The 18,017-nt window shown below is 46.6% G+C and overlaps 1 protein-coding gene across 4 annotated transcripts in view; it reads left to right on the top strand.

Moving 5' to 3' along the window:
- The first annotated feature begins 4,684 nt into the window (after window positions 1-4,684).
- Window positions 4,685-18,017, top strand: part of DNAJA3 (DnaJ heat shock protein family (Hsp40) member A3) — a 32,162-nt gene continuing 18,829 nt past the window's right edge. The window contains exons 1-5 of one of the 4 annotated variants that reach the window (XM_059037445.2): window positions 4,685-5,023; window positions 10,938-11,071; window positions 14,273-14,356; window positions 15,165-15,365; window positions 16,594-16,746. In XM_059037445.2, the coding sequence (XP_058893428.1) occupies window positions 4,813-5,023; window positions 10,938-11,071; window positions 14,273-14,356; window positions 15,165-15,365; window positions 16,594-16,746 (783 nt within the window). In that variant the 5' untranslated portion in view covers window positions 4,685-4,812. The remainder of the gene's footprint in view (window positions 5,024-10,937; window positions 11,072-14,272; window positions 14,357-15,164; window positions 15,366-16,593; window positions 16,747-18,017) is intronic. The other 3 variants (XM_059037444.2, XM_067012836.1, XM_067012835.1) reach the window with 3 other exon arrangements.

Consider the following 18,017-nt stretch of genomic DNA (forward strand, 5'->3'; position numbering starts at 1 on the left):
CATGGCCTCTGAGCCTGCGCGTCCGGAGCCTGAGCTCCTCAATGGGAGAGGCCACAACAGTGAGAGGCCCGTGTACCACAAAAAAAAAAAAAAAAAAAAGAAAGAAAGCAAAAAAAAAACCACACAAAAGCATTAAAGAGCTTTAGGATGCATCTTTATTTTCAACTGTGATGCCAAAGAGAGGAATTTTCTGACATGGTGTTCCCTTAATCTTCTGTAAAGTCAGTTGTTTCCATAAATTAGAATTTTTGCAAGAGAGGGAGGCATGAGGCCAGCTTCAGTGCCAATAACAAATTATTTAGATCTCGTTATCTGCCCCTGAAATGGTTGTTTATTAAAATACACAAAGGCACATGTAGTTATTTCAGCACAGGAAACGAACAATTAAGCAACAAAACACATTTCAAAAATGGAGAAAAACATGACAGTGCACCTTGTATTATTATTTTGTTGTTTATGGAGGTGTACCCATGTAGTCTTGGGGCTCTGATGTTTTACTACATCTAGTGATTTGTTCTGATTTGTTTTTACAATAACTTGCAAACTATTTATATATATATTTTTGGCCATGCCGCGCGGCATGCAGGATCTTAGTTCCCCCATCCAGGGATCTAACCCATGCCCCCTGCAATGGAAGCATGGGGTCTTAACCACTGGACTGCCAGGGAAGTCCCCAAAATATTTTAACAGAAACACAAAATTTAACTTTTGTGGTGATAATTCACAACGAAAGGAATTTCCATAGAAAAGACTGTCATTTACTAAGGTGATGTTTTTCACTTTGGAGTCTAGATCCACAGCTTTATTCTCAGCATCTGTGCTTCTTTTTTTCCTTTAGGAGTTTCTTTCATTTCTCAGGTTTGTGAAACATTGCTTAAGTTTAAGCCTAGTTTGGGCAGAAGAGTATTTAGCTGGGAGCTGAAACCACTTGTGATTTTTTTTAAAGGACCTTTTAGGAAATCATTAGCATGAAAGTCCTGTTGGGAATACCCAGGTGAGCCAGGCAAGGATATAGTTCATCTTCTACTGCAGGGAACTGCACCCACCGCAGAGGTCATGCCTGGGAACATCTGGGTCCCACATTCCACACTCCCTCGGAATTGTCCCATACTCTCTAGGGGAGGAAAGGAAATGCAACAACTAGAGAAACTGTGACCTTGCTTGTATTGCCTCTGAAGGCTTAGGCCCTTCTGCCCTCCTGGGAAGGGCTCCTCACTCATATGGAGAAGGAGCAGTGGTCCCATCATGTAGCCGTGGACTTGGGCAGTCCCATAGTACCTCAGAAGCCCAATGTCCACTGGAAATCACAGGGTAGACCCTCTAGTCTCCCTTTGCCTTCAGCCCGGCACGCTGGAGGACCACATTTAAATTCCCTGCTAGTGCTCCCAGATCTCCCCACCTCAGGAGAGCCAGAAAGGGCACAGTAGAATAGTAAAATGAGAAGTGCAGACAGGAAGATGTTTGTGAAACTTGTCTGCCTTTTGCAAAACACTTGTTTCTCCTTAAAGCTGAAGTTTTTGGCTTTAGACCAGAGAAGGGGGCAGGGGGGTGGGGAGGAAGGGGGGAAGGAGACCCAGCACTTATTGTGCTTGAAAGTGTGGGTAGGTGTAGCCTGTGTGCTCATCCCAGTTTTTAGCCACATCCTAGGATGGATCCATTTGTGTTCTGTCACAGCTGAAGTCCTTGGACGGCGGTGAAATCATCTGTAGGTGAGGGTGGTAATAAATACTTGCCCTGCCTCCCTCTTTTTGTTGTAAAAAGCAAATGAAATTCTGCATGAGGAAGTGCTTTGTAAACTATCCAGGTTTATATGACTGCGATCTACTGATCACAATTTACCAAGGCACACAGTTTAAAGAGAAGAGCTCTAGTTTTGCTGTTAAAAGATCTTAGTTCATTTACTCACCAGCTGTGTGAACTTGGACAAGTCTTTCCACTTTTCAGAGCTTATTTTGGTGTTATTTGTGGTGAGGGTGAGGGGTCCATTTGTAAAAATGGGAATAGCCTCTGCCCTACTAACCCAGAGGGTTGTGATTGTATCAAGATAGAAAACACGAGAAAGTTTTTTGTGAGCTGGAAAGAGACTGTTCTTAGCACAGCCAAAGTTTTCTGATCTCTCCATAGCCACCAATTGCCTGAATTCGGTCCCATCAATATTTCAGGGGTGTTCAGTCCAAATAATAATAACTCATTATCTTTTTCCCCAAAAGCTACTTCTTTCCTGGGATTTTTAGCTTGGCATGACTACTGTTTGGAGAACATAAAAAAAGCATATTTGTTGTCTCCAAACAACCATGGACTCAAGATGATTCAGGAAGCACAGACCAAGGACCACTGCTGTGGAGATTTCCCAAGCTTTGTAATCTACTCATGTTTAGTAATTGTATCATCTCTTGTTTTTCTATGGTGACTAGCAGTGAGAGAAAGCAGGCACAGCCCTAGCCTGCTCTCACCAGGGAGTCTTGCCAGAGGCTTCCGTGTTCTCTCCAGGGCCTTTTTCCCCTCCTTTAGTAGTCACCCTCACCCACTCCATTCCCTTGGGGCTCTCTGCTTCATAAGAGAAAATATGGCCTCCCCAACAATCAGCCTTCCTGCTATCCCTTAAAACAAGAACACACACCCACTTTCGGTGTGGAGGATCTTCATTGTTAATCACTGTGGGGAAGTAGATGGGGGCAGGGGCTGGTACTAAAATACAAAAAAATGAGGAAGTTACAAAGCTGACAAAGTTTTCATATTAATGAGCCCTCTTCTAGTTCCTAACTCGCTCTGAGGTGGTAAATGAAAATCCCATTGGCTCTTGTTCTCAGCTTTTATTCCTGAAAGCTGTACTTCTCATCCAGCACCCTCCCCACTCAGGCTTTGGGATCCCTGTGGGCAGGTAACTGTCTGCGTTCTCCTTGGTGTTCCAGTGCTTAGCATAGAGCCTGGCACATAGGACTGACATATATTGAGCACTTACTATGTGCCAAATACAGTATGAAGGCTTTACATGGATTATCTCTCTCTCCTCAGATGATCCTTTGAGGTAGTTACTATTATGCCCCATTTTAGAGAAAGGGAACTGAGGGACTTCCCTGGTGGTCTGGTCCAATGGTTAAGACTCCACATTTCCACTGCAGCGGCCACAGGTTCGATACCCGGTCAGGGAACTAAGATTCTGTGCCGCGTGGCGCAGCCAAAAAAAAAGAGAGAAAGGAAACTGAGGCACAGAGAGGTAAAGTAAGTTGTCCAAGGACACACAGCTGGTAAATGGCAGAGCTGGGATTCAGTCCCAGGCAGTCTGACTCCACAGCCCATAAGCTTAAGCACTATGCTGGAGACATTTAAATATTAAACAAACTCTTTTCCCCACTTCCCATCCCATGGACAGCCTTTTCCTTGTTTCTCTAGAACGTCCCTTGCTCACCTCAGTCCTCTACATTTCCTAGCACAAACTCTCAACTATTTCTTGCAGTTTACAACAGCCTCATAATTCTTCTTTACTGGACCAGTAGTTTTTAACTTCTTTCAATTTCAGAGCCTGTGGAGAATTTGATTGATTAAAGTTATGGACATTTCCCCAGATTTACATCCACATACACAAAAATTTCATGTATAATGGGGGAAGGGGCAAGGAGCACAGGCCATCTTAAATTCATCCATGAGCCCTCAGGTTACCTTTCTATTGTTAGGGGTGGTGGCGGTGGGAGTGTGAAAGCAGAAACCCCTCTACAGGACTTACCAGGCCAGGTTTATCTTTCCAGCCTCATCTCCAGTCACACACCCCAAGTTTAGAGCGTACAGGGCAAGCACTTTCACATCTGCTTTTGAAGTTCTTGCTGCTTAGAATACTCTTCCCCTCCACCGCTACCTGACACACTTTTCACCATTCACCAAAATCCAACTCGAATGTTACCTCTCAGATGCCTTCCCTGACACCCCAATGCCCCCAACCTATTTGAGAAACTCCTTCACCTGTGTGCCTATAACACTGTTTATACCTACGATAGCACTGATCACATTATCTTAGTTGTGAAGGAGCCTGTCTCTCTCGACTCATCGTGAGCTCCTCCAAAGTAGGGATGGGATGTCATTCATCATTGCATCCTCGACATTCTAGAACGTGCGGGACACCTAATAGGTGCCCAAAACGTTTATTAAATTCGTTTTCGGGTAGCTAGGCTCACATTCAGCGATCGGCAAGTTCACCACAGGTTTGGAGAAGACAAATACGCTTAGGAGAGAGCTGAGCGATCAAAGTTATTTTCGTGGGGAATCAGCCAGAGGGAGAGTGAGCTTGGGGCCTGGATCTGGGAGTAGGGCAGAGACAGCAGCCGCTTGCGCTGACGCCGGGTGAGTAAGCCTCAAGCAAGGAGACCTAAGACTCAGGGTCAGGAGGAAGGAAGCCGCGCGCTGCATGCTGAGATCTGCTCTACTGACGGCCGCATTGCACGCCGGGGTTTGTAGTCCCGCCCCTTGCCGGGCCCCTCAGATCGGGTTACATTTGGCTGCACTCAACCACGCCCTCATACAGATAAGGTACAGTATTGCTCGTCCAGTACAGAATGACTAGGCTCTTCAAGGCAAGTTACCTATTAGCACTTTTTAGACAAACATCATTTCAGCGTCGGCTACGAAGAAAGCGCATTGGGTGCGGATGCGCATGCGCAACGCGCGCGTGCGCCCGGCTGTGTGCGTGTGTCTCCCTCACTCTCCCCTCGAGTGGACGCAGCGGGCCCCGCCCCGAGAAGTGCCGGCTCTGCGCGCGTGCGTCGTCCGCGTGAGGCCACCTTGAGCCGGGTGGCGCAGGCGCAGTGTCTCCGGGCCAAGATGGCGGCGCGGTGCTCCACACGCTGGTTGCTGGTGGCCGTGGGGACTCCGCGGCTGCCGGCTGCAGCGGGGAGGAGGGCTCGGCCGCCCATGGGGGGCGTGGTTGGGGCGTCTCTGGGCCGCAGTCTGAGCGTCCCCGCCTTTGCGCCTTCCCTGGGAGCTCGCGGTCCTGGGGTGCTGCTGACATTGAGACCTGGTGTCAGCCTCACAGGTGAGTGCAGGCTCCAGCGCCCGAGTGAGGGGCTCCAAGGCCTGGAAGGGAGTGACTCGCTTCGCTCCGACTACGGCGGTAGCGGGGTGGAGCGTGTCTTCTGATCTACATGCGGAATCGCTTGGGGGAGATGGGCCAGCAGGAGGCAGAGAGACCCAAATGGCTACTCAGAGGTGGTAAACGACGGAGAGCTGCGTGGAGCCTCCGGCGGCGATGAAGCGCCCCGCAGCCGTGAACCTTCACCTCTCTGTAAACATTTCTGGAGGCCTCTTTCCGGCCTGCCGCTGCTCCCCTGCCCAATTCCTTTCCCTTCCCTCTACTTCCTAACTTGTAACGGAAGGGAAGAGGTAACTGCCATTCGGTGAGTACCTGCTCATGGGCTAGCTGGGCACTTTGTGACTCTTCTCACTTGATGGTAACAACAACCCTGCAAGGTGGGGCTCATCATCCCCATTTTAAAGAGTGGGGAACTGAGGTTCTAGCAGGAGTTGACCTGCCCAAGGTCATAAAGTTAGGTAGGGAGAGTTGTCCCAAACCCAGAGCTGTTCTTCCATAGCTTATGCTCTCCACCACATGGTGTAAATCGAAGGGACATACTTACTGTTTTTTAGAAGTCCTTTTTGATTGACATATATACACTAATATGTATAAAGTAGATAACTAATAAGAGCCTGCTGTATAAAAAATAAAATTCAAAAAAAAATAAACAAGTTCTTATGTTGGTCATTGATACAAACTAATATATATTGAGCACTTACTGTGCGCCAGGCATGGATCATTTCCATGTGATAAACACTGCTAATAATTCTATTTTATAGATTAAAAAATTGAGGCTTAGATGTTAACTTTAAAATGTCATAAAGCTAGAAGTAGTTGAGCCTTGATTCAAAACCTGCTGCTTTCTTAATTGCTGGAGGTGATGTTGAATTAGTATATGTTAAGCCTTTTAAGTGTTTAGCTATGATGGTTTCTTATGCTGTGTGTTGGGTGACTTCCCTTATAGTGAGATAAGGAAGGAAGGAGGAAACTGAACAACCAATGATGTGCCTGGATTGTGCTAGATGTTTGTGTTCCCTAGAATTTGTGCAAATGATATTTAAACTATAAACTTACAAAGATGATTAATTAGAGGGTCCTGACAAGGTAATTTACACAAGATAATTTCCTATTGAGATCCAATTTTTTTTTTTTTTTTTTTTTTTTTGTGGTATGCGGGCCTCTCACTGCTGCGGCCTCTCCCGTTGTGGAGCACACGCGCAGGCTCAGCGGCCATGGCCCACAGGCCCAGCCACTCCGCGGCACGTGGGATCCTCCCGGACTAGGGTACGAACTCGCGTCCCCTGCATCGGCAGGCGGACCCTCAACCACTGCACCACCAGGGAAGCCCGAGATCCAATTTTTAATGCTTACATAAAAGCCAGTAATTAAAGTATCAGTAATTGTTATTACCTTGTACAGTGAACACTACTACAGTAATGTGTGTGCGACCTGGGTGGATTATTTAATCCTTTTGTGCCTCTCATTCCTTAATTGAAAATTTTTTAATTTACAGGTATTTATTGAGGACTTGTCATATGCTAGGTACTGTTCTAGGTACTGGGGATACAGCAGAGAACAAAGAGATTGGATGTGGTTTTGGTCAGAATGGTCCCATTTTTTTTTTTTTTTGCAGTACGCGGGCCTCTCACTGTTGTGGCCTCTCCCATTGTGGGGCAGGCTCAACGGCCATGGCTTATGGGCCCAGCTGCTCCGCGGCATGTGGGATCTTCCCGGACCGGGGCACGAACCCGTGTCCCCTGCATTGGCAGGCGGATTCTCAACCACTGCGCCACCAGGGAAGCCCAGAATGGTCCCATTTTTAAATTCTGTTCCTGCCACCTATATTTCCTCATGGATGGACAGAGCAGTAGTCTGCCCAGGTTTCCTCAGGATTATTTGGATCGATGTCATGCCGTATTTCTCAGTACGAGCAAAAGTGGTCATTTTTAGGTTTTGCCAACGTTTTCTAATGTCAAGGTTGTTGTGAATAGAATTTGACTACATCTTTATGCTCAATTATTCCTTAGATACCGATTAAGCTAAATTAGTTCATATCACATTTGTCCAGGTTTGGGAACATTTTTTGATAATTGTGTATGTGTGAGAGACAGACAAGCACTAAGTACTGAGCCTGGCATGGGGTGATTACTAAGGAACTGCAGTCAGCTGTCCTTTTCCCCAGTTGAGCCCAGCGCCCACAATGGGCATGTTTTGTAACAGGTGTTGAACACCTGTGAGAGGTGGCATCCTTCAAGATGCACTGTTACCACATCTAAGGTCATCATCTCAGCTCCCAAACGTTGGTGTGTGATCTCATCTCAAATCCAGCAGTACAGTTAGATGATGTAAAAGCAACACTTTTAAATTTTATTTATTTATTTATTTATTTTTGGCTGCATTGGGTCTTCGTTGCTGTGCGCAGGCTTTCTCTAGTTGCAGAGAGCGGGGGTTACTCTTCGTTATGGTGCGCAGGCTTTCTCTAGTTGTAGCAAGCGGGGTTACTCTTCGTTATGGTGCGCAGGCTTCTCCTTGCAGTGGCATCTCTTGTTGTGGAGCATGGGCTCTAGGCTCATGGGCTTAAGTAGTTGTGGCATGCAGACTCAGTAGTTGTGGCTCGTGGGCTCTAGAGCGCAGGCTCAGTAGTTGTGGTGCATGGGTTTAGTTGCTCTGCGGCATGTGGGATCTTTCTGGACCAGGGATTGAACCCATGTCCCCTGCATTGGCAGGCGGATTCTTAACCACTGCGCCACCAGGGAGGTCCCTAAAAACAACACTTTAAATCTGACTTTTTCTCCCAGAATGGAAGGTAGTTATTTCACACCTTCTCCCAGAGTGGAAGGTTGGCCATTCTTGGAATGACTTGGAGGCTAATCCTGTTCTGGGTTCTAAAATGGGCAAGACATTTATTGGTCATATCTCGGGGGAAAATTGTCTATTAAATGAACTCTTTCTAATCATTGCTAATCATTGATGCCTTTGGGATAATGTCAAGTCATCAAACTTGTGCTAGTTAAATGTACTTGTCTTTGTATGCAGTTGTGCACATTACTGTCTCCCGTTCTAACCCAAGCCTGGGTTAGAACCTTTGCCACTACCAGCCTCTGCCTTCTGGATTGGAAGGGGTGGGCGAAAGAGGCAGGATAGGTTAAGGTAACCCCTCAGTCCTGGAGTGAAGCGGGGGTTGAGTATGGGAGCATTGAGAACTAGCTCTGCTGTTTTTCTCAAATCTGACCAGAGAAAGATGACAGTGGTCTCTGCCTCTCCCACACTGTCTGCTTTTCATATTCCAGGAAATCTAGGGTGAAGCAACAGAAAACAAGTATGGGGGATACTGAAAATACAGATTTACTTTCTGCTTCTGATTTTATCGTTCTGACCATTCCTACTTATTCTCCTGATTATCCTTTTTCTTGCCCACTTCCTGGATATGCTCCACACCCTGGGTTTTCTTTTGTGCATACATAAATTTTAAGTAGTCTCCCAATCCTTGTTGTTGTTGTTTGAGAGCTCTTTCTCATGCAAATCTGATCAGTTCTCTGTTTAGCTTGCAGTGGCTCCCTGTTGCCCTCAGGATAAAATCCAGACTCTTTAGCATACTCAAAGGCCCTTCTGTTTATTCCTAGACCCTATTAATTATCATCCTCATCAACATCTGTAACCACCCCTCTACCACCACCACCACCACCACCACCACCACCACCACCACCACCACCACCACACACACACACACACACACACACACACACACACACACACACACACACACTCACTCACTCACTCGAGTCTCTAGTTATATCATAGTACCTGCAGTTACACAAACCAAAGGTGATCATATGATGTAGTTGCTGAATGGAGCACTTTTGAAAGCAAAAGAGGATGCTATTTGCAAACAGTGCCAGGACTACAAGCATAAATCTGGATGGATTCCAGCCCTCCTTAGCTGAGCTAATTTCTGCAGCTTAACAGCAGGTGCCTTAGAAGACCTCTGAATTTCTGAGATTGGGTTTACTGGTTCTCAACTGGGGATGATTTTACCCTCCAGGAGACATCTGGCAACATCTTGAGTTATAGTTACCAGTTTGGGGTTGGAGGGTGCTACTCGTAACTAGTTGGCCAGGGATGCTGCTAACACATCCTACAGTAAATAAATACATAGGTATGTTAGGCTATAAATAGGTAACATAGGGCTGCCATAACTAAGTACCACAGACTAAGTGGCTTAAAAAAATAGAAAATTATTTTTTCACAGTTCAGGAGGCTATAAAATTCCAAGATCAGTGTTTTGGTAGGGTTGTCTTTAAAGACCCCCATCTCCAAATACAGTCACGTTCTGCAGTGCTGGGGGTTAGGACTTCAACATGTGAATTTGGGAGGGAGGACCCAATTCAGCCCATAATAGCAAACACCCCCCCACCCCCCGTGAGGAACCTGATCCCATTGTCAACAGTGTGGAGGCTGAGAGACTCTGGCTAGGTGACCCTTTTGTGTATTCTCACTCTGTGTCCCTGTGTGCTAATATCACTTAACACACTGCCTCCCACACTCCCCTGCTGGGCGGTAAACTTCTTGAGGGCACTGGCTTAGACTCTTTTATTCAGCTTGTATCCTCGGTGCCTAGTACAGTATTAAGATTGTGAATGAATGCAGGCTCCCAGAGGGCAGTACCTTTGCCTGGTTTGCTGCTGTGTCCCCTTCGAGGAGCCCAGTGCCTGGCAGGTGTGTTTGCTGAGTGAATGAGTGGTGAATCTAGAAGCTTCTCCTTGGCAGGGGAACCTTTGACTTAAAAACCTGGAGCTGCCTCATGATCCTCATTCTCTTTTGTGGCCCTGCCCTCTCTTTTGCCTTAACTTGGCCCCTTCTGCTCCCAGCCCTGCCCTCCCCATCTTCAGTTGTCACAGGATGGGTTGGGGTTTAGGAGGCAGGTTGTAGAGCAGCTCTCCCCCCTTCACTTGGTGACAATCCAGTTGGCTCTCTGTTCCATACAGAGGGCAGTTGAGTAGATGTGTCTGTCAGCCTTTCCTCCCAGCTGCTGATGCAGGAGGCCTGAAAGGAGGGCAGGACGTGGAGGCGGAGCTACCATGTGCTTTCATCCCTTTTGGGTTGTCTGCTCTGGGGTAAACGGAGGTTCTGGCACAGGGCCGTTTAACCTTGTGTGTCTATGTATATGTATTGTTTTTAGGGGAGGGGTCAGTGCTTTTATTGGATGCTTTCAAAGAGATCTGTGACTCTAAAGACCAAGAACCATTTATTTAGCCCATGGTTCTCAAATTGAGTATGCCACAGAATCGTCACCTGGAGGGCTTGTTAGACACAGCTTGCTGGACCCCACCTCCAGAGTTTTGGATTCTGGTTTGGGTGGGGGCTGAGAATTTACATTTCCAGCAAGCTGATGATGCTGCTGGTCCAGGGATCACACTCTGAAAACCACCCCATAAGCAGATATCCAAGGTTGCATGGTGGAGGGAAAGAACCTGGGGAGTTGTTAAGCTTTAAGTGGGACAAGGCCTGTGTGAACTCCTGGCATATGGTGGGTGCTCGGCCAGCCATGTAACAGAGCTAAGTTCCTTTTCAGTCATCCCCAGGTGCAGCCCCCATCTGGGGGTGGTTCCTTTAGAGGTATAATGAGGCTACAGCCCTAGCGTAATCCAGCAGAATCAGCCCCACCCAGCACTCTGTTTTTTGTGGACTCCGTTTACAGTGGCTTTAGCTGTTTTTGAAGTACAGTGAGTTTGGTCCCCAGTGGGCTTGGAGGAGAGGCCCTAAAGCTGTGACTTCTTTGCTCCTTCACAGGTATAGCCTGGCTGGTTGTTTGCTCACAATTTCCTTTTGTTGAGTACATTCCCAGAGTGATTTTCTTTCCTTTTTTCTTTTTTAGGAGTAAAAAGTTACCCTTTTCTTTGTACTGCCTCCTTCCACACGAGCTCCCCTTTGACCAAAGAAGATTATTACCAGATATTAGGAGTGCCCCGAAGTGCCAGCCAGAAGGAGATCAAGAAAGCTTATTACCAGGTCTGTATGGAAGATTTATTTTATTTTTTATTTTTTATTTTTTTTGGCGGTACGCGGGCCTCTCACTGCTGTGGCCTCTCTCGCTGCGGAGCACAGGCTCTGGATGCGCAGGCTCAGCGGCCATGGCTCACAGGCCCAGCCGCTCCACAGCATGTGGTATCTTCCCGGACCGGGGCACGAACCCGCATCCCCTGCATCAGCAGGCGGACTCTTAACCACTGCGCCACCAGGGAAGCCCTGTATGGAAGATTTTACAGATGAGACTGCAAGCGAAGGGATGCTGTGGATGTAGTGTGACCCTGATGGGTGCAGTGTGTTTGCCCGTACCTGTAGGTTGTGTGCAGCCGAGAGTGTGGAATGAGATGGTAAAGATGGGCTCTGCTGGACCATGTTCCTCAAGTGCATGAGGCCACGCTGGTTAATGCTGCAGAAAAAAGGAGAGTCAGAAGCAGAGATTTTTTTAAAAAAATCTTTTTCCAGGGCTGTTTTTGTACTTAAATCTCTTCTGTATTTTCTGAATCAGTAGGTGTGCTGCTCTAAGTTTTAGGTACTCATTCTTTGCATTTAGATAAAAGTTTATGGGTTTAGAATTATTTCATTTTTTTAACCCATCGTCCATATCCCAGAATCTATTGGGCTGATTGGTAAAGTGGCATGTGAGTTATGTAGACCTGTGGTTTCCAGGCTTTTGCTCTGATGAACGCAATCAAAATTTAAAAAAATTAAAGACCAAAGGCACCAATGTAGGAATGCTAGCTTTTGTATTTTGCCTAATATAGGTGTTAAAAATAATCAGGTACAATCTATTAATGCCATTTGATGAAAGAAAGAGCACTTTGACACCATAAACATAGGAAAGCCATATCAGAATAAAGAAGATTAAAATTTAATAAAATTAATAAATTAAATACAATTTAAATTTTAAAAATTACCGGGAGTTCCCTGGTGGTTTGGTGGTTAGGATTCGGCACTTTCACTGCCGTGGCCTGGGTTCAGTCCCTGGTTGGGGAACTGAGATCCCGCAAGCTGAGCGGCGCGGCCAAAAAGAAAATAAACTTTTTTTTAAAGCCAAATACTGATCAAGACCAGACCTAACATCTTATAGCTTGAATAGCTACTCTCTCCTCTTAACTTTTTTTTTTTTTTAAGGGTGCAGTTCACTGGTTTTTAGTATATTCACAGAGTTGTATAACCATCACTACAATCAATTTTAAAACATTTTCATACCTCAAAAAGAAACCCCACACCATAAGCCCTTATTCCCCATTCTCCTCTGCCCTTGAAATTGCTAACCTACTTTCTGTCTCTATAGATTTACCTATTCTGGACACTTCATAGAAATGAAATCATGTGATATGTGGACTTCTTTTTTTTTTTTTTTTTTTTTTTTGTGGTACGCGGGCCTCTCACTGTTGTGGCCTCTCCCGTTGTGGAGCACAGGCTCCTGACGTGCAGGCTCAGCGGCCATGGCTCACGGGCCCAGCCGCTCCGCAACGTGTGGGATCTTCCCGGACCGGGGCACAAACCCATGTTCCCTGCATCGGCAGGCGGATTCTCAACCACTGCGCCACCAGGGAAGCCCTGTTATCTGTCTTTTTGATTCAGGCCACCCTAGTGGGTGTGAAGTGGTATATCACTGTGGTTTTGATTTGCTTTTCCGTGGTGGCTAATGATGTTAAGCACCTTTTCATGTGATTTTTGGCCATTTGCTGTATGTGTATTAGATCCTTTGCCCATTTTTTTTTTTTTTTTTTTTTTTTTTTGCGGTATGTGGGCCTCTCACTGTTGCGGCCTCTCCCGTTGCGGAGCACAGGCTCCATGGCCATGGCTCACGGGCCCAGCCGCTCCACGGCATATGGGATCTTCCCGGACCGGGGCACGAACCCGTGTCCCCTGCATCGGCAGGCGGATTCTCAACCACTGTGCCACCAGGGAAGCCCTGCCCATTTTTAAAGTGAGATATCTTTTTATTACTGGGTTGTTAGGGGATGAGGAAAGACTTGGGGATAGGAAGCAGAGATCCTGGCTTGGGATAGTGAATAGTGTGTCTCTTGAGCTGGAAGGTAAGGTACCTGATACAAGGGTGGGAGAAGATTGGAGAGATGGAGCCTGGGGCCAATTTAAGGGGGCATGTGAGGTCCTTAGCAAGTACTAGAGATTTAATTTAAGAGAGAGTAGGGAACCATCCAAGTTTTTAGGTGTGGAAGTAAATAGATCAGGTAAAGCTGTGTAATTTAAAACTGGAAATTTAGAAAGTAGGCTTTATGGAGCAATAACTGGGCTCAGACCTTGATAAAAGCTTTTCATGTGTTACATGATTTAATCCTCGTGGCAAAAGACTTGGCAAGGTTATGACATGCAGCTGAGGCCACACAGTCAATAAGTGGCATACATGAGACTAAAACACAGGTCTTTCTGACTGCAAAAGGCCTCTCTTTTCCTTGTGCTGGTCCCATGAGCATATCAGTGTATCTTGCCCTGGCCTGGAACTAGCCTTGTGGCCCACTGTGATCTACTGCCCTGTCTTGAGAGCCCCCTTCCGGCTGAGCACTCAGCCTTTGACGTCCTTCCACGTGCTGGTGTGAGGACCAGCATGTCCAGCAGCAGAGTGAGCAGCCAGCTGCCAGCAGTAGTGGAGCCAGACGTCTCCTGAGTCATTTTCAGCTTTAGGATTCTTTTTTTTTTTTTTTTTTTTTTTTGGTGGTGGTATGCAGGCCTCTCGCTGCTGTGGCCTCTCCCGTTGCAGAGCACAGGCTCCAGACGCCCAGGCTCAGCGGCCATGGCTCACAGGCCCAGCCGCTTTGCGGCATGTGGGATCTTCCCGGACTGGGGCACAAACCTGCGTCCCCTGCATCGGCAGGCGGACTCTCAACCACTGCACCACCAGGGAAGCCCAATGTGTATGTTCTTAATTCTGGCTGTGTGTGCTTTGCTTTTAGCTTGTTTTTATTGAGGTATAATTGACATGTTAGTTTCAGGTGTACAACATAATGACTCAACATTTGCATACACTGAAATGATCATCACAGTAAGTCTAGTTAGAGATGGTTTATTTTAAAGTCTTAAACCTTGTTTTAAGAATTGCTATTGGTTGTAAAGTCTCAGACAACTGCTACAAAGGAGGTGAGGTGTAACTGGTATCTGGGATTCAGTTTTAGTAATCATCTTTTGTCCATAGTAATTTACCATTTCCTCTCTTAGCTCGCCAAGAAATATCACCCAGACACGAATAAAGATGATCCCAAAGCCAAAGAGAAGTTCTCCCAGCTGGCAGAGGCCTATGAGGTAATGCAGCCCACCGGTGTGTGCAGTCGCTGTCATTCCACTGTGTGTGTGCATCAGAGCTCTCTGCCCAGGGCAACTGCTGTGTCAGAAGGTCCAGTGGGAAGGCTGTGTTCACCACCAGATCACCTCGTTGAAGGAAAAAAAAAAAATTCCCAGATCCAAAATTTTCACATTAGATCTAACTTGGAATCTCAGCAAAGAACAGGATCCAATAATCTGTGTTAACAGAGCTCCCTCCACTCAGACTTATAGCTGGGTCTGGGAACTCCTTGTCAGAGTAAACAGTTTTGCACCTGTTTGATGACCCCTCCCACCCCCAACTTAGGGCATCACTGTCTGGTGGGGATGGTGGGGGTTGTAAAAGTAGGCCACCACTGCCCTAGAGGAATGTAGAATGTAATCAGGGGACAAAGCGGATGTGAAACAGCCACTGAGCATTGCAGAATTAATTGAAAGTGGACCTCCTTCCTGGACTTCGGCCGTGCTGAAGGGGTTCAGGATATGTAGGATATCATACGTCGTGTGTGTGTGTGTGTGTGTGTGTGTGTGTGTGTGTGTGTGTGTGTGTGTGCGCACGCGCAAGTGTGCGTCCCCCCGACCGAGAATAAGTCGCAGACGTGGTGTCTCTCTATCCCTAAATACTTCTGTGTGTATTCGCTAAGAACAAGGACATTCTCTTCCATAATTTCAGTACACCTGTCAAGATTAGGAAATTTTATGTTGATACGATACCACTGTCTGTGCTTGCTGTCCGTGTCCCTGGACTTCGGGAGACTCGGAGCATCTGAGTGCTGTGCCTTCACCGTAGGTCCTGAGTGATGAAGTGAAGAGGAAGCAGTATGACACCTATGGCTCTGCTGGCTTTGATCCTGGGGCCGGCAGCTCTGGGCAGAGCTACTGGAAAGGGGGCCCCACTGTTGACCCTGAGGAGCTCTTCAGGAAGATCTTTGGGGAGTTCTCATCCTCTTCTTTTGGAGACTTCCAGAGTGTGTTCCATCAGCCCCAGGAGGTAAGCATCTCATTTTGAAGAATCATTCGAATTTTAGCTGCCAAGTGTGAGGCAAACGGATTTTACCAATTCTTTTTCTCAAAGAAAAAGCTAAAGCAGCTTAAATGGGATGATTTGGAGGCAGCCATCTTGGTAGGAAATGGTTCCAGTATTTGAAAAATCACGTCATAATGTGTACATACAGTTTTACTGTATTCTTAAAATTGCTTAATCAGGCAGCACCTAAGCCTCTCAGAGTCCATAGTTAGAGTGTGACTGTTTTATCTGGAGCCTGCCTCATTATTCTAGGAGAGCTCAATCCATAGGGAGGTACTGCCAGTCCTGCCTCTTCCGTATTTATGTCTTGTTTCAGACATTATCAGAATTGAAGAGAGAGGGGAGATGTGTTATGATGTGAGTTATGATTGTGGATCGTTTGAGTTGTTAGTAAGGACCATGTACAAATATTTTCTGTGAGCATTTTCAGTTTGTTGAAAAGCACATTTTCACTTAAATATTATCTCTTAAAAATTCTGAGGATGGGCTTCCCTGGTGGCACAGTGGTTGAGAGTCCGCCTGCCGATGCAGGGGACGCGGGTTCGTGCCCCGGTCCGGGAGGATCCCACATGTCGTGGAGCGGCTGGGCCCGTGAGCCATGGCCACTGAGCCTGCACGTCTGGAGCCTGTGCTCCGCAGAGGGAGAGGCCACAACAGTGAGAGGCCCGCGTACTGCCAAAAAAATATATATATATATATTCTGAGGAGTAGGGCAGAATCAGTTGAGTCCCATCTATTCTTGCTTGACAAAGTACAAGTAAGGTTAAAAGTAAAGTAACGAGGGGAACAGATGAATTGGTGGAGCATAGGATTTTTAGGGCAGTGAAAACACTTTGCATGATACTATGATGAGGATACATGTTATTATACATTTGTTTAGACCCATAGAATATCCAAAACCAAGAGTGAACCCTAATGTAAACTGTGGGCTTTGGATTATTATGTTGTATCAATGTAGGTTTATCCTTGATTTTAAAAAGTACCATCTGGTGAGTAATGTTGATAATAGGGGATGCTATGCATGTGTGGGGGCAAAGTGTATGTGGGAAATCTCTGTACCTCCCTCTCAATTTTGTAAACCTAAAACTGCTTTAAAAAATAAAGTCTTTAAAAGAAAATGTAACTGTAAACTGCTGGCCAGTGCTCTCCCTTACTTTAAGAGAGATAACAGGCGGTCCCTTGATTTCTTTAGTACATCATGGAGTTGACATTCAATCAAGCTGCCAAGGGTGTCAACAAGGAGTTCACCGTGAACATCACTGATACCTGTGAGCGGTGTGATGGCAAAGGGAACGAGCCCGGCACCAAGGTGCAGCACTGTCACTACTGCGGCGGCTCCGGCATGGTGAGCGTGAGGCCGAGCCCTTGGCCTCCCACCTCTTGCCCCCTTCCTGCTCCCCTCCACCACTCCTCTTTTCTGTGCTCCAGTGGACCTAGGGCTTTGAGAGCTTATAACTAGCTGGGACTGTTTTATCTAGAATCTTCTGCATTTTTCCAGGAGTGCTCTGTCGTAGTCAACAATACAGAAGAAGCAATGAAACTCTGCTGTCTTCTCTGAAAATACATTGTGGGGTATTTTGGTAATTTGAACCTGGGATAGGGGAGGGGGACTTAAATTTTTCTTTTTTTTTTTTTCTGCGGTACGCGGGCCTCTCACTGTTGTAGCCTCTCCCGTTGCGGAGCACAGGCTCAGTGGCCATGGCTCACGCGCCCAGCCGCTCCGCAGCATGTGGGATCTTCCCGGACCTGGGCACGAACCTGTGTTCCCTGCATCGGCAGGTGGACTCTCAACCACTGCGCCACCAGGGAAGCCCAATTTTTCTTGAAGTGTGATCATTTTTTTCTTTTTGGTAAGTTTTAGGTATAACTCAAACTTATAGAATAGTATGAAGAACCACTCTCTTACTCCTTCTTCCCAGCTTCACCAATTGTTAACATTTTGTCCCATTTGCTTTGTCATTTGTGGTGTGTACATATTTGTGTCTGTGTGTGTGTGTGTGTGTATATATATATATATATTTTTTTTTTTTTCTTTGTCTGCGCAGGCTCTTCGTTGTGGCACGTGGGCTTCTGTAGTTGCAGCATTTGGGCTCTAGAGTGCGCAGGCTCAGTAGTTGCAGCACATGAACATAGTTGTGGTTTGTGGGATCTTAGTTCCCCAACCAGGGTTCAAACCTGGGCCCCCTGCATTGGGAGTGTGGAGTCTTAACCAGTGGACCACCAGGGAAGTCCCCATGGTATATATTTTCTAAGAGTAAGAATATTCTTTTTTTTTTTTTTTTTTTTTTGTGATACGTGGGCCTCTCACTGTTGTGGCCTCTCCCGTTGCAAAGCACAGGCTCCGGACACGCCGGCTCAGTGGCCATGGCTCACGGGCCCAGCCGCTCCGCAGCGTGTGGGATCTTCCCGGACCGGGTCACGAACCCGTGTCCCCTGCATTGGCAGGCGGACTCGCAACCACTGCGCCACCAGGGAAGCCCAAGAATATTCTTTTATGTAACCACAGTAAATTGTCAAAATCAGAAAGTTTAATGTTGATACAATACCGTTTTTTGTACTATTCAGATTTTTTCAGTTGTCCTTAATAATGTTCTTTTTTTCCACAAGCCCAGTATC

The sequence above is a fragment of the Kogia breviceps genome, chromosome 14 (genome assembly GCF_026419965.1).
Source record: "Kogia breviceps isolate mKogBre1 chromosome 14, mKogBre1 haplotype 1, whole genome shotgun sequence".
Lineage (NCBI taxonomy): Eukaryota > Metazoa > Chordata > Mammalia > Artiodactyla > Physeteridae > Kogia > Kogia breviceps.